The following is a 14,354-nucleotide window of genomic DNA, read 5'->3' on the forward strand; positions in this document are numbered from 1 at the left end:
AGTTTTCAAGCAAAATGACAAGAGGGTGAAAGGTTATTCTTATTTCCACTAGTATTTAAAAACAAAACAAAACAAAAACCTTCAGTGCCGTGCTAACAAATGACAATCCCATCTGCAACCTCCTGCGTACTTTCACTTTGACATTATACACACACAGTGAGCTGACGTAGTCTTCACAGCAGTTAGATCCAGTGACAAACACACTTTTTCAGTGGGGGGGAGGGGGGGGAAATGAGATACAGTGCACTTTACCTTTCTCTGAGAGCTCACGTCATAAGAGTAGAAGAAAATAACAAACTTGATTAGATAAAGCAAGGCATAACATTTGAATGTTTTCATTTTACAAGCCATTTGAACTTTATTCATCTTTTTGAAAAACATATGTCAATTGAATCAACCTTTAAAATTTTATTCATCTAAGTTTTTAAAAAAATTTTTGCAGTTGTGATATTTACCATCTGTTAAAATGTAATTCACTTTTAAAACTGTCCTCTTTTAATTTACTTTGGTTGATAACATGAATTCAGTTGTTAGTTGATTGTATTAAAAGTAGCTGAGTACCCTACCTAAAAGGAATTTCATAAGCTCTTCTTTTTTTTTTTTATTTCCTCTATGTAGAGTGCAGCATAGTAAAGCAGTCAGTGTTGTCTGTTGCTCTGAAAACTCAAGCTCTTGGGCCGTTGCATCGTGAAGGAGGAAGTGATCTACGCCGTGCATCTTGATAAATTGGATTCTCAGAGTGAGCTACAAAATTAACAAAAAAAAGTAAAAGCATGTGTTCCAAAGCATCACACACTGAAATGCCCATGGAAAAGTGGGCTGTTAGTATCTCTGACCACAATATAAAGAAGGCAACAAAGGTCCATTGTTTTCAATTCTTAAATTTATCTGTAGCCACAAGATGGCAGTTTGTCCTCATGATCTTTGTCATAAGTGAGCTGGTTTTGAATAACAATTCCGTCAGCAAACCTGAATTAATGTGTCTCCTCTAAAATCATTCAGCTTGTACATTATACTACAGTTATCTTCACCCTTACCACCAATTGTTTGTGCTGCATTCCTACCACCCATAACAATCAGTGTTTTAAAAAAATAATTGTACAGTTGTATCTGCAGAGGTAATTAAAACAATAAACTAGGTATGACCAAGCCATGATTCTAGTATTGGTAACATGTTGATCTGAAAAGGCAACTGTTAAATTACCATACCACTAGCAATTTACAAGTGGTGTGACAGCTCATTGTTTTTCTGGATGCAAGCACAGGACACTTGAATGTGATGAACAACTTCGTTCTCTGTACAGAGCGATTGATAGTAAATCAATTCATTGCCCATTTTCAAAAACAAAATTGCAACCCGTCACTGTCCACAAAAAGGCCCCTAATAAGGAATGATACACTAGATGGTTTTTTCTTGGCAAAAAGGCCAACTGTAAAAATACCCCACCTGTATTTAACATTAATAAAACATACCTGCATCCTCACACCTGTCAATAAGCTTTTACTCCACTGTATAATGAAGCACTTGCAGCATGCTCTGCTCCAAAAGAGGGGGTGTAGAAACTGATTATTAAGCTTATATTACATACAACCATAGAAAAAGCTACATGTGAGTAGAACAAACACAAAGATAGCACAGGCTTTTTATTAAAATGCTATATAACCCCCCTCCAATCTTTCTCTAGATTCACAAGGGAAGCTCATTATATGAATGATTTGTGACAAGTGTATTAAATAGTTCTCCTCTTTCTAAAGCAGAAGGAAAGGAGAAATATCCAAAAGCTAAGGAGGTATGCTTTTCAGTTTTGCACAAGTAAACAAGCCCAGAAAATAGCTTTTGTTGAAATTCATACCAAAATGACTTGGGGCTAGAGCTTAAGTATATATTCACTACAAAGAAGAGGCCTACTTCCCTGGAGGAAAGGCTGACATGACATACCAAGTGCCACTCCTTATAGAAGATGGCTGTGTAGCTTGTGAAATAGAGGTTTAAAACATTCAGGGGCACAAGAAGTGATGCAGGATTCAGTCTGGCATGCAGGGCTCAAAGGAGGAAGTGCCACCTCCATCTCCTGCCTCACCTCTTTTTGTCCGGGGGAAGGGGGGAACAACCAAGAATTGTAACTCAGCTCAAAAAGTTTGAAAATCGCTGTTGTAGAAGCCTGTTGGTCCTAGTCCACACACCAGCCACACCACACACCACCGCTGACTAAAGGTGCAGATGTGGAGGTCACTTCAGACCATTATTGCTCACATGGCACCGTGTTCCTTGTTTGGTGCAAATGCAGCACTGGGCCAAATCAAGACAGAACAGTTCATTACTAGTAATAAGACAGGACCTCCTCCCCCACAAAAGGGTGAACTCATTTATTTAAAATCTATGAAGGATTGTAATTCATCTATCCAGAAGTGACAAAATATATTTAAATCAGAAAAATGAAATTAAAAACAGATTATTAAAATGTTTAGATTTGGCAATTTAGGTGAGTTAGTCATGGCTACAGACCATTTCTGCTGATAAAATAAAATCTTCAGCTGTATGATGTATTATTAACTAATCTAGAATTTCCTGTTATTGCATTACAGAGCACTGTATTACTAGAGTCTGGAAAAGACTTACAGAAATCTTTTAAATTGTTGCCTGAATATAATTAATTTTTCATCCCTCAAAGAGGAATTGACAATCTTATGAAGGGGGTTCATCATTGAGATGTAGCTTGGAAAATTCCAGGTTTCATAAATACAGACATACTTCCTTCCCGGTCCAGGAAGGACATCTCTCTTCTCTCAGGCCTATCCTTATTGGAACCAATATTGCTCAATTATACACTAGCTGCATGGTTATGGGCACAACGGGAAACCAAACAGCAAGTAATATCATCACTGTTTGAATTGTACCACCTGGAGATGATAATTGACTGTAAGAAAAACTCTGAGGCCTAGAGTGCCCCAGGTGGCTGTATAAGCCCAACAGGAGGCATGGTTCCTTTTCTTCCCAAGTAGACTCAAAAAAGCTACACTACTTGTTTCATTACCAACTCTCAGCCTAGTCCTCCCCTTTTTAACATAGGACATTTCTGAAGGTTTGCTGTAAAAAATGGGTAGGTTCCAAAGTCAGAATATGAGCTGTAGATCAAAGTGGATAAAGCTCCAGTGGAATCTCCCTGCTATCAGAAGCTTTAGTTTTATAAAGATTGTGGCATAAAATATTCAATAAACATTAAAAACCAGTCATATGAAACTCAAAGGAGAAATACCCTCTATGCTGTAAACATTACATTGGATCTGAAAGTAATACTCCCAAAATGGAGCCAAGCAGCACAAAACCCTGTCTTAATCCACAGAACAGGTACTCAGTCGTGAACAGGACCCACCTATATGAGTGACAGAATTGGTCTCCATAGCTCTCACAGTCTTTAGCTGCTTTGCTGAGACTGCCATGCATGGTGGCAACTGAAATTCAATGAAGTAGACACCAATCTACTGCAGCGAAGTAGTTAGGGATGCTGCTAACTGGAGTGAGATCAAAACAAAACCACTACTAAAGTAGAGTGGATTTAAAATGGTTATTTAGAGCCAGATTTTCAAAAGAGGTCAGCACCCTATATGCTTTTAAGTAATATACGGTTACAGGGATCTTTTGTGCAGTCACCTGTATATCAGTGGGATGAGTATAAAAGTTGAGCTACTTCATCTCTTTACAAGAAACTGACAATTCTAGTGAAGGGATTCCCCTCTCTTGAAAAATCTGGGCCTTAGAGGTTAAAGGGTATACATTTAGTTACCAGTCACCTGGTCTGAGAGGCCAAGAACACCTTTTTCTATCCTGTTTTAGAAAGAAAGCTGCAGCCACTTTTTTCATGTAACTATTACATTCTGAGCAGCAAAGAATAAACATTTTGAATTTGCAATAGCCTTTTCTAGCTGGTAGGCATAGATTGCAATTTCAGGCTCTTTTACATGTAACTGTGATATTAGAAATATTTACCAGAAGCACTGAACATGAGGGCAATGGAATGGTGGTCTCAGTGTTGTTAATCTCTAATTGGAATTATAAACACTGAAGCAGGGATGGGGTCCTGGGAACAAGAGTGAAGTGATGCACGTGATTAATCAATTCAAAACAGGGTATGCATGGCAGTAGCAGGGACATGGAGATGCATGCTCAAAGTTACAGACCTCTTTTCTGAAAGGAGCCATTATTAAACAGGAGTGTTGGAGGTGGAAGAGCACTCTTCTCCACACAGATTTTATAATTAAATTCTGCACAGCTGGCCAAGGAACCAAAGACAGCAGCAATCTTTTACTAAACAGAGCGACAGCACCTGCTGGAATTCTTTAGAGTTTGAACTTAGTATATTTTTGTGTTAAATTTGAGTATACTGGTGGTATAACATACAGCCTGAGAGGGAGTGTCTCTGGCTCCTTTGAGCATTTCACCAGCTCAGACCACTAAAATTCAAGTAGGTAACCCTCCTTGTGTCCAGCCTAGCCTCATGCAGACAGAGAAATAATTCAGAAGTACAGTGTATAGCCCCTTAATGCTATGTCATTCTCAGGCTGTCCAAATCACCCAAGGAACAAGAAAGATGAACAACAAAAGATGAAGATATTGATAAGGGAAAAACAGTCACACTGTGTTCTGTGGTTAAATAATTAGTGTAACTAGCAACCAAAATATCATTGCTTAACTAGAGGAGAGATTTTCCAAACAACTAGTGAGTTTAGGTGGCCTACTTGAGAAGGGGTCTTAAGTTTTATAAGTGCTATGCAATTAGAATCAGACCTGTCTTAATATGTCAAGCTGGGCCCCAGAGTCACTAGATAAGGTAAATTACCTCTTCATTATGTTAATTCACATCTAATAAACCACTAAGTGGCATATTTCACCTGAGGGATAATCTAAAGCAGAAGCTGACCTGAAGTTTTGTTCCTTGAGCAAAGTTATAACTTGAGGCCCCCCGTGCAAGAAAAATGCTACTTTAATGTTAGCAAAAATCTACTTATTTTTGAGCAAATGCAATAGGAGGCTAAGTGAAAGTTCTGAGCATCTATATACATTAGCCTCTGGCTTCTATATCATTTCACATATACACTGTACTCCTAAGAGGCCTGAACCAGGGATGCCATAATTTAGGGCCTCTCTAATCCCTCAGCACTGGCAGTTCACATAGATACAAAGCAGTAATGCAAAGATTTTACCTCAGGAAACACCAGCTGCTGTTGTCAGTTTTAGGAGATTAACCAATTCCAGGGAATGGCTTGGGGCCCCTGACCACTCTTGACAGAACCTGAGTCACCAAGGTCTCAATGCACTTTCATTGTTGTGAACATTTAAACTGATGTATACATTGTTTGATGTGGCTTTAATGTTTCTTTATGGTAGCAGCTTGCTCTGTAATCTTGTACTGGAGGGCCTACTTATACGAAGAGTATAAGCAGCAGTAACAAATTTTGTACATTTAAAATTAGCAACAAAAATAGCACATTTCAGTGTAATATATTAAACTGTTCACTGTTATTTTTGTGACAATAACTAGGAAGAATCACAATTATAAACTGATTGCTAAACAAGTAATGTGCCATATTAACTGGTAGATATAGATATCAAAGATATAACTTTATCCTGCCTTTAGAAAAATGATCAGAAGGGATACACTGGGTGACATTAAAATTACTAACTACAAAACCTAACCCTCTCTGGATAGTTTTAACATACACATCACTCAGGATACATGAAGCACTAATTTCACTGGTGTACCTCAGTGTTCAGTTGAAATGATGATAATCCAGTCCCTCTTTCAAGTCTAGTGCATTCAAGTTTTCTTCAAACGCTCCACCCGTCAGATCCTGTGGGATGAGAGACAGCTTTAGTTCATTCAGGTAAACCCCATTTCATCACTCATTTAGGATTTATAGACGATTGGAAAAAAACCCAGTTATTGATCTAAAAATTAATAAAGCAGAGTTGAGAAATCTCTCTATCTGGGCGTGCACACACCTCTAAAATTATTGCATTAGTTTTGAAACTCATGAGCCTAGACAGTTTATTTCAAATCAATGGAGAAAGCTCAAAAAATAAAAGTTTTATTTGTATCTCTGAGTTCAAAGTCTGTTTTGTTCTTTCCTTCCCTAACTAGTCATGTTCTGGATCAACCCCCAAGGCAGCCCCCTAACCCCTGGAAACAAAAACCTTGTAGCTCCAGACAGAAATACTGGCAGCTTTCAGGCTCTCTTTTCATCCTCAGCTCATGGGATGAAAGCCGGCATGTTCAAGAACTTTTCCAAGCTAGCCCAAGGGGGGTTGTCACCAGTTCAGATTGCTGGCAAACAGCTCGCTCTAGCTGCTAAGCACAATACAAGGGGTGCACTGAAACCAGCTCTGCAGAGGACTGTGTGAGTGCTTTTGTTTTGTTTTTTAAGTACATGCATTTTAAGGGACTGGAACGAGGATGCTATTTAACAAAATAGTGATAATTGTGAATATTGCACAAAGATGTGCTTGTCTGATGAAATAAATCTTTCATCCAGCAACTGGCATATTAACCATAGTTACAGGTGTTTCGTTCAAATCCTTTTTACTATCTGGACAGGAACTTTATATTTTTGTTCCACACAATATTGCAAAGCAGTGTACAGACTCAAGTGAAATAGTGATGTCATTAGGTAAACACGCCAACCTCAGCATTTCTGATGTGATACTTTGCCCTCACATACAGTCTTTAATTTCACAAATCTTTAAGCTCTTCATAAATAATTTATTAATCATGACAATACCCTATGATGTAGGTAAGGGATAAACCAGGATTGCTACAGCCACCCTTTGATTGGAACACAGCAGCTGTGTTAACAGTTTTAACAACACACCCCATATCACTATGAAAGCGTATAGGAAAGAAGTGAGGAATACTAGGAACAATTGAAACTGCAGGAAGAATTCAGGGAGGCAGAATGCTCAATTGTGCTGGTCAAATCTGATGAAAAAAACTGCTGTGGGATCTTTAATGACCACAAGCCATCAGAACTTCAACTTTATTTCTCATCCAACTGATGAGACCTCCAGCTTCCCATATTACCCAGGGACAGTCAAGGAAAAGTGCCATCAACTGAATCTCTCATGAACATGACTTCTCCTAGCATCTGGGTGTTCCCTGGAAGTTTCCCATTCAAGCAGTGAACTGACCTAATCCTGCTTGAGCATATAAAATGTGAAAATGCTAACAAAAGTATCCGAGTAGTGCTAATTTCACATCTACAACCTGGATCACTACTGCCTTTGGGGAAATAAATGTTGGATGCTCTGAGCATCAGTAAAGCTGTGTTACTCCCTCCTTTCATGTTACTCCACTTCTCAGAGGGTCAGGTTTGTGGTTCTGACTTTAAGAACAGCTCTTCATTCTTTCTCCTGCTTGAACTGACAGATGAAAGGAAACATCTGCAGGCACATTGCTTCAGACCTCAAACCCACCCCAGCGAACTGCGTCTCAAAACCATATGGCTCTAATTACCTTTTTTCAGTTCTTCCACTTTAGACTGCATGGCAAAAAGTACTACGAAAGCTGCTACCGCTGCTGTGCAATTTCAACAAGCCGGCAACTACAAGCCCTAGTGTTAGTATTTATTGAACTATGATGTTTATTGTGCCTGCGAGTGATATAATGGTAACAAATACATAATTTCCATAGCACTTTTCATCCCCAGAGTCTAAAGGCAATTTACAAAGTTGCTCAACAAAATGACCTAAGCAGGATATATGCCACCCATCACCCAAACAGGGCTAGGGCTAGGGCAGAATGTGGCAGCTGGACCTAGCAACACTGAACAGTTTAGAACAGGAAGCACAGACTATCACACTCAGCTGGAAGTGTGAAATGAAATGTGCCTATTTACACATGGACCCTAAACCCAGCATCTGCAGATTTCAGAAGTGAAAAGCTTTTTCAAGAAAGTCCTTGCTTTACAAAAATAACGCCCAATCACTGAATGACAGGTTCATTATACTTTAGAAATTGTTTGAGCTGGGGCATTGGGAAGGGCCATTTTGTGTGTGCCCTGTCCATCTCCTCACTCACCCCACCCCCAATAGGGACTGCTGGTGTGCCTGTCTCTTGCAGAGGGAGCACAAGATGTGGGGGAAGCCCTTGCACACCTAGGTAAGGGCCAGGTACAGGGCACAGTTAACTCCCATTTCTGTCTTCCAGAAATCTCTGACAATTGCAGGTAACAAGTTCAGCAGGGAATATCTGGCTGGGCCATACTTGTTGCATGAGCACATATCCAGATTTTAGAATTGCTACCTGTGGGCGTTTTAGAACAGAGCACTTAGGGTTGTTTTATTTGTTTGCCTGTGTCTGCATGACCTGAAACACACACTTGGGCAAAATGATTTGCCCAATGATTTGAAAACGTTGCTCCTTTGTTATTTCTCTAACACTAGCACTTTGTTTCCATATGGCATGCACAAGAAGGGTGTTCTTTTTTAGAGGAATTTCGTGTTGCAAATATAGTAAAATTAAAGAATCTTCCTCCTCATTTTGTAGTTTGACTCACTAAATCAGCACTTTTTTTTGCATAGTTCCAACTGATTGTATCAAAAGCACTACAACGCCAAAGATGTCCATGCTTATGGAAAAAGCTTCTAACTTAATCAGCCTTAATATCAGTTTGTGTTAATTTCCCTTCCACTCTAGCACTGATTATATCACTATTTTTCTGACTGTTGTATCTAGTTTACTGTGTGTTTTTGATGAGCTGTATAACTGTGTCTGCAGGCTGCTCTGCTACCTCCACCTCCTTTGTGATTGTCAGCAGAGATGGGGTTGTGGAGGCTCAGATCTGACAGCACATGCTGGGGGGAGGTGAATTAAATAAATAGCAGCGGGGGTAGGTTTATTATTCAGCTCATTTTTCAGATGTGGGCTGCACAGAAAACAAAGGAAGTTCAAACAGTCTAAAAATATAATAAAGACCAAATCCCCAGCTTTATACTTAGTCTGCATAATATCACCACAGATCAATGAAAGTTCAACATCTTTATGCAGGTTTCAACCAGTTTAGAAACCATTTCCTCTAGTGGTCAGGTCTAAAGTTTGAGGCCTTCTCCACACAGGAGACAAACGTTTTAAACCACAGTCAATTACTGACTTGTTTTGTTTTTGGTGGAGGGCTGCTTTCCAGAGCAGATTAAAAACTACTACCAAAAGGTGTGGTCATTCCAGTCCAGCCAAAATAGCACAGCCAGTAAGAATGAGATTTCAATTTAAACCAAACTCATGCAGCCTCTGCAAGAAGATGTCATTCCAACATAAGTTACAGTATGTGTATCACTGGCAGAAAGGACAGAGTGATGGAAAAACACTACATAAAAGTGATCTCCAAAGGCAAAAGGGGAGAGCGAAAAAACAGACAGGATGTTCTAGTGGACAGGGCTCTGGAGTGGGACTCAGGAGACCACTGAACCTGCTGGATCACTGGGCAAGCCATTTCACCTCTCTGGCTCTGCTTCTCCCCCATCCTTTGTCTGTCTGGCCTGAGTAGATTTCAAGCCCTTTGGGGACAGACCCTTGCTATATATTTGAACACTGCCTAGCACCAGGCAGCCCTGATCTCAGTCAGGGTCTCTGGGCACTTTTATAATACAAATAATACTAATAATAAACAGGGCTTGAGATCTTGTTTCAATTCCTGGATCTACCACAGACCTCCTGTGTATCTTCAGACAGTCATTTAAGCTCCCAGTGTCCCATCATTAATGTGTACAAATCAATTTGAGATCCTTAGAAGAAAGGCACCATAAAAGTACAAATATTGTTATAATAAATCTCTTTAGATATCTAAAAAGAAACCGTTTCTCTTTTCAATTTAGTCCTTGTCCATTTGGTCGCTATTGTATTCTCTTGTGTTTTTAATATTGCTAGAAGCCTGTGCAATGGACTCTTTCTCTGCTGCCACACAACCAGCATTTATGATCTCAGCTCCAGTATCAGTGTTACCATCAGCCAACAAGACAGCTCAAACATTAGGGTGCAAAAGTGTAAATAAGGATGTTACTTGGCCATGGTCTCTGTGTATTTGGCACCAAAATTGTGGCTATTTTCATTCTTAATTTCTCAGCAACAGAAAGGTGATTAAAAGATATTGAGATTCCAGAGACCACTCTACAAAGATTCCATCTAAGTAGATCAAATTATAGCTCCAAAAACCTTGTCTTTAAAGGTGCTATGCAATATAGCGTAGTCTGCACACAAAATACACTCACTGATAGAGAGAGAGAAGTATTCTAAAATTACAGCTGAAACCATGGACCAGTTTTCAGAGCAGACACGATGTTCTATAATAGCTTCCTTGTCAGGGCTTCAAAAATTAGATGTACTTTATAACAGATTACATAGTAGTTTTGTCTTCCACCTACCATTAGGTTTCATATGAAAAATTAAATTACTAGCTAACTTCAGACTTACTATCCACCTGCCTACAGTACATGATAATGCCCCAGGGTACTTGCAGTCTAGTTTTACAACTGTGAAGTATTATGATCTCTGTGCTGATCCTAACTTTGGGTGCACTAAGGTCAGAAGGGATTGTAGGAGATGAGTTTTAGCTAAACAATCAAAAAACTGAACAGGGTTTAAATCTCTTTGTTTATATGAAGGAAACCTAACAATACGGTTTTTAAATATGTAGCTTTACTTGCAAGTTTCAGTCATTTTTACTATTCACAGTGAGAATGTATTTGTTATCATGTCTTTCAAGCGTCTGATCTGATGCTTTTGTGTTGTTCCTGATTTGTGTTGTGATGTTGTTATTTTAACGTAATGAGTTAAAGAGAAAGCAGTTGCAATCTTTGATTCTCAGCAGTACTCAGATGCAAAAGAGTCTTAGGGTTGGGCATGTTGCACATCATGACTTAAGGGCTTGATTTATAAAACAAAATCTCTGTTTCTGCACCCACAGTTTGTACCTGAACACAGTTATGGGCTGCAGTATTTTGGGTATAAATGAGGGCCTGCAAGATACAGCCACATTTGTGCCCACAAAATTGTTGGTCAAAAGGGAGAAGAGATTAAGGGCCCTTTAAAGATATCCTAGCTTTCATTACTCTTAATATTACTTCAACGCTTCCATTCCCTTCAATAACCTCCAAAAACAATTTGACAAAATTGGCCTCTACATCTTAGGATGAGTTTTGACTAAAAACACTTCTGTAAACCACTGGAAAATCTGTTTTATAATAAAAACAAAAGCCCATCCTTAATTACATTGATGCTAACAGATACAGAAGTGGTATATTTAGTTTATAAAAACCGTACTCACCAACTTTACACAGATAATGAAAGGTGGGGTTGCGTCTCTGAAATGTTGTATGGGAATTCTGGGTTTTGGTCTCTCCTGTAAATAGTGAAATTTGGTTAGATGACATAAAGGGCTAGTGTTAGCTCAGTAACGGAAAAAAAGCGAAATTGTATTCAAAGAGCATGTATTAGAATGGCTCAAGTGGTTAGATACTCATGCTCATTATTTTGCCTTTCACTTCAAATGCAGTGTATTTTCTGGGTCACTGTCAACAACTTCTTTCTGTAACACCCACTAACTAATTTCATCTGACCATTACTTTTTTCAGTACAATCAGCTTTCTTAGCTCCAACCTACAGAATGTTGTTTCCAGTGCACTTTTTTATATGACCGCTGACTTGAGATGTGTGCATGCCTTAAACAGATGCACACAGGATTTTAGGCCAGAGCTAGTTACACAAATATTTCAACTATATCATCAAGAATGAATGGCCTGGATACTACAAAGTTACTGAACACCCTCAATTCCTATTGCCTTCAGCAGGAGTTGACAGCATACATCAGCTTCTCAGAGTACTGGACTCCAAGAGGCTGACTGCCCAGTGAAATCAAGAGGAATCTTTCTATTACTCCAGTGAGCATTGAATCTGGCCCCACACTGACAGTAGATTCTTGTGAGAGCAGCTAAGTTGTTTTGTTACCATAAAAATCAATATTGCACCAGGACTGTGACTCTTTCTTTTTAGATGACTCATTTACTGCAATTTAAATATCTTCTTCCTTTATCTCGAGTAGCACAAAAACCTGCTGCCTATATTTGTCCAGCTGATTCCCACTAGGCTAGTGAGAGCTTGGTACAATCTATCTTTTGAATCTTATTCAAAGAGTAACACAGTGTTAAGTTGAATATGGATCTATAAATAAGCATTAAACTTTTCTTTCTTTCACCATCGACTTTAGCTTTTATGCACCATTGGCCAAATCCTGCTCCCACTGAAGTCAGTAGCAAAACTCCCATTGACTTCAATGGGAGTTTGGCCCCATACACAGAATACATTTGTTTTTCTTCCCCTCCGAACTGACCACATTTTCAGTGACTGCAGTGTGCTCCCGGCTCCCTCTCAACTACAGTACAAAGAACTTCCCTTACCTTAGACCTAGAAACTGACCTCTCTCCCACACAGACTTGCTGCTATCATGCTTTTTATTGGTATAATTTATTGACACTGGAGATGCTAAGTCACGAAATCTCACATCATTCCATTTCCCCCCTCCTTCTAAAGAGCAGCTGAATCTTCACGGAAAACATTCTTCAGAGAAATAATTCTGCTTCTATAAATCTGCCCCCCCTCCTTCCCCCAACCCATGTAATTCCCTTTCTTGTTCTGCGTTTCTAGAGATATCTACATGAAAACAGGATCCTTGTTTCTGAAGAGTCTCTGTTCCTGCTTGCTTTATTCCCACCTCTAATGAAAGCCATTGGTGAGAGACCGGAGGGTGCAGGATGGCTAACATAGGAGAGGTCAGTGGTTTCATTCCAGCCTGGGTTGGAACTGACCAAAACTTGTTACCATCTGTTCTATGCACTATGTGAAATGAGTTGCTAGTCTCACTTGCTTCTTCTATTACAAAAAACACTATCACAATCAGTGCTAAGTGCCACTCTGGCTCCTCACTGTAGAAGAGGAAATGTTCCACACATTCCATTACACATTCCCAGCCATTCTGTTGTTGGTCCAACGAGCTTAGAACGTCACTTCTCACAAGACAATTCCAGATGACAGTATTGGGAGCAACAGTAGTTTTTACTCACCTTGGATTCTTGGTAAGTGTAGAAACCTTTCGCTATCTTATTTTCATCAACATCACAAAATGCAGCTACCTGGTGAAAACAGAAAAAGGAGGCAAAGGATTTAATAAAGCACTCGGTGCTACCAGAAGACATCTCACTTGCTATCGTTTCCATTTGCTGGCAGCTCAAACATTTCCCCACCAAACTTGCTCCTCTATCCCGTTTCTCAACCTCACAAAGCCCTCAAAAGGAATCTGATCTTCAGCTCCTCATGAGTTGTTCTGAAAAGAGTTCAAGATGGCGGTTTTCAAACTGTCTATGATCATCATGGTCCACACAGCAACTGCTGGTACTTGAAGGAGTGCGGGCTGGTCACAAGGGCCCTGATCCTGCAAATGCTTATTCATGTGAGTAAAATTGAGCACATGTGTGAGTGAGTGAGTGTAAGATTGGGCAACGGTTCTGGCTCTCCTCCTTGCTTGGAGCTGCTGAATCACATTAAAAGACAGCTTTCCTTGTATTATTCTTGAGGTTTTCCACAGGGATGTTATGCTCCTGGAATGCGAAAGCAGGTTGTCTGTGTGATTGCCAGTGGGAGGGAAGGTGTCCACGAGACATGCATTCTACTTACATTACGACTACAGCTAGTCAAAACATTTCCACGTTTCTCCAATGGAAAGCCGGGTTTTCTAGTGAATGAAAATTCTCATCGAAAATGTGTACTTTCCTCGAAATGTATTTATTTACTTTTTAATGAAAAGTTGAAATTTTCCTTGGGGGAAAAAACCAACCCATTATGAAAAAGTTTGAGAACCCCTGACATAAGCATTATCAAGTTCTAACTGGTTGTTCTTTCTAAAGTTCAAGATTAGAACAACCCTCTGTGTAGGCAGGTGGTGAAAGGAAACATTTAAATGTCTCCTGAAAAATGTCAGTTAATAAGAGGCATATTAAACCTTACTGACATCATATCCATCACTCCATCCCATTTCGTGAAGACTGTATAAAGATTAAGGATTAATTAAAGACTATTAAAGATTACTTTAAGGTGATTAAGTAGGTCACCACTCACATACATTTTGCTCATACACACCAAAAAGCTATAGAAAAACTTTGACATACATTTGCATTTTTTTTTTTAAATCCAGCCTGTCATAGGTTAGAAGATTCCCTGCTGCCAAACACACACATTCAGAGCCACAAAGCAACAAAGAACATTAACCGCAGCAGCAAGTAAACACATCACTATCTAATGGCTCAGAATAGGGAA

At 39.4% G+C, this 14,354-nt stretch overlaps 2 protein-coding genes across 11 annotated transcripts in view; one reads left to right on the forward strand and one right to left on the reverse strand.

Annotated features, from left to right (window-relative positions):
* TBCD (tubulin folding cofactor D) overlaps positions 1 to 1,143 on the forward strand; it is a 228,356-nt gene extending 227,213 nt beyond the window's left edge. Inside the window, exon 40 of the mRNA XM_067547679.1 lies at positions 619 to 1,143. Coding sequence (XP_067403780.1) covers positions 619 to 630 — 12 coding nt within the window. The 3' untranslated portion in view covers positions 631 to 1,143. The remainder of the gene's footprint in view (positions 1 to 618) is intronic.
* Positions 333 to 14,354, reverse strand: part of B3GNTL1 (UDP-GlcNAc:betaGal beta-1,3-N-acetylglucosaminyltransferase like 1) — a 261,980-nt gene continuing 247,958 nt past the window's right edge. For all 10 annotated transcript variants that reach the window (XM_067547683.1, XM_067547682.1, XM_067547684.1 and 7 more), the window contains 4 exons: positions 13,106 to 13,174; positions 11,314 to 11,388; positions 5,762 to 5,850; positions 333 to 744 (listed from right to left, as the gene is read on the reverse strand). In XM_067547683.1, the coding sequence (XP_067403784.1) occupies positions 5,770 to 5,850; positions 11,314 to 11,388; positions 13,106 to 13,174 (225 nt within the window). In that variant the 3' untranslated portion in view covers positions 333 to 744; positions 5,762 to 5,769. The remainder of the gene's footprint in view (positions 745 to 5,761; positions 5,851 to 11,313; positions 11,389 to 13,105; positions 13,175 to 14,354) is intronic.

Source organism: Emydura macquarii, unplaced genomic scaffold (assembly GCF_026122565.2).
Source record: "Emydura macquarii macquarii isolate MOO-44397 ecotype Brisbane River unplaced genomic scaffold, CSIRO-AGI_Emac_v2 contig_1230, whole genome shotgun sequence".
In the NCBI taxonomy this organism is placed as follows: Eukaryota; Metazoa; Chordata; order Testudines; family Chelidae; genus Emydura; species Emydura macquarii.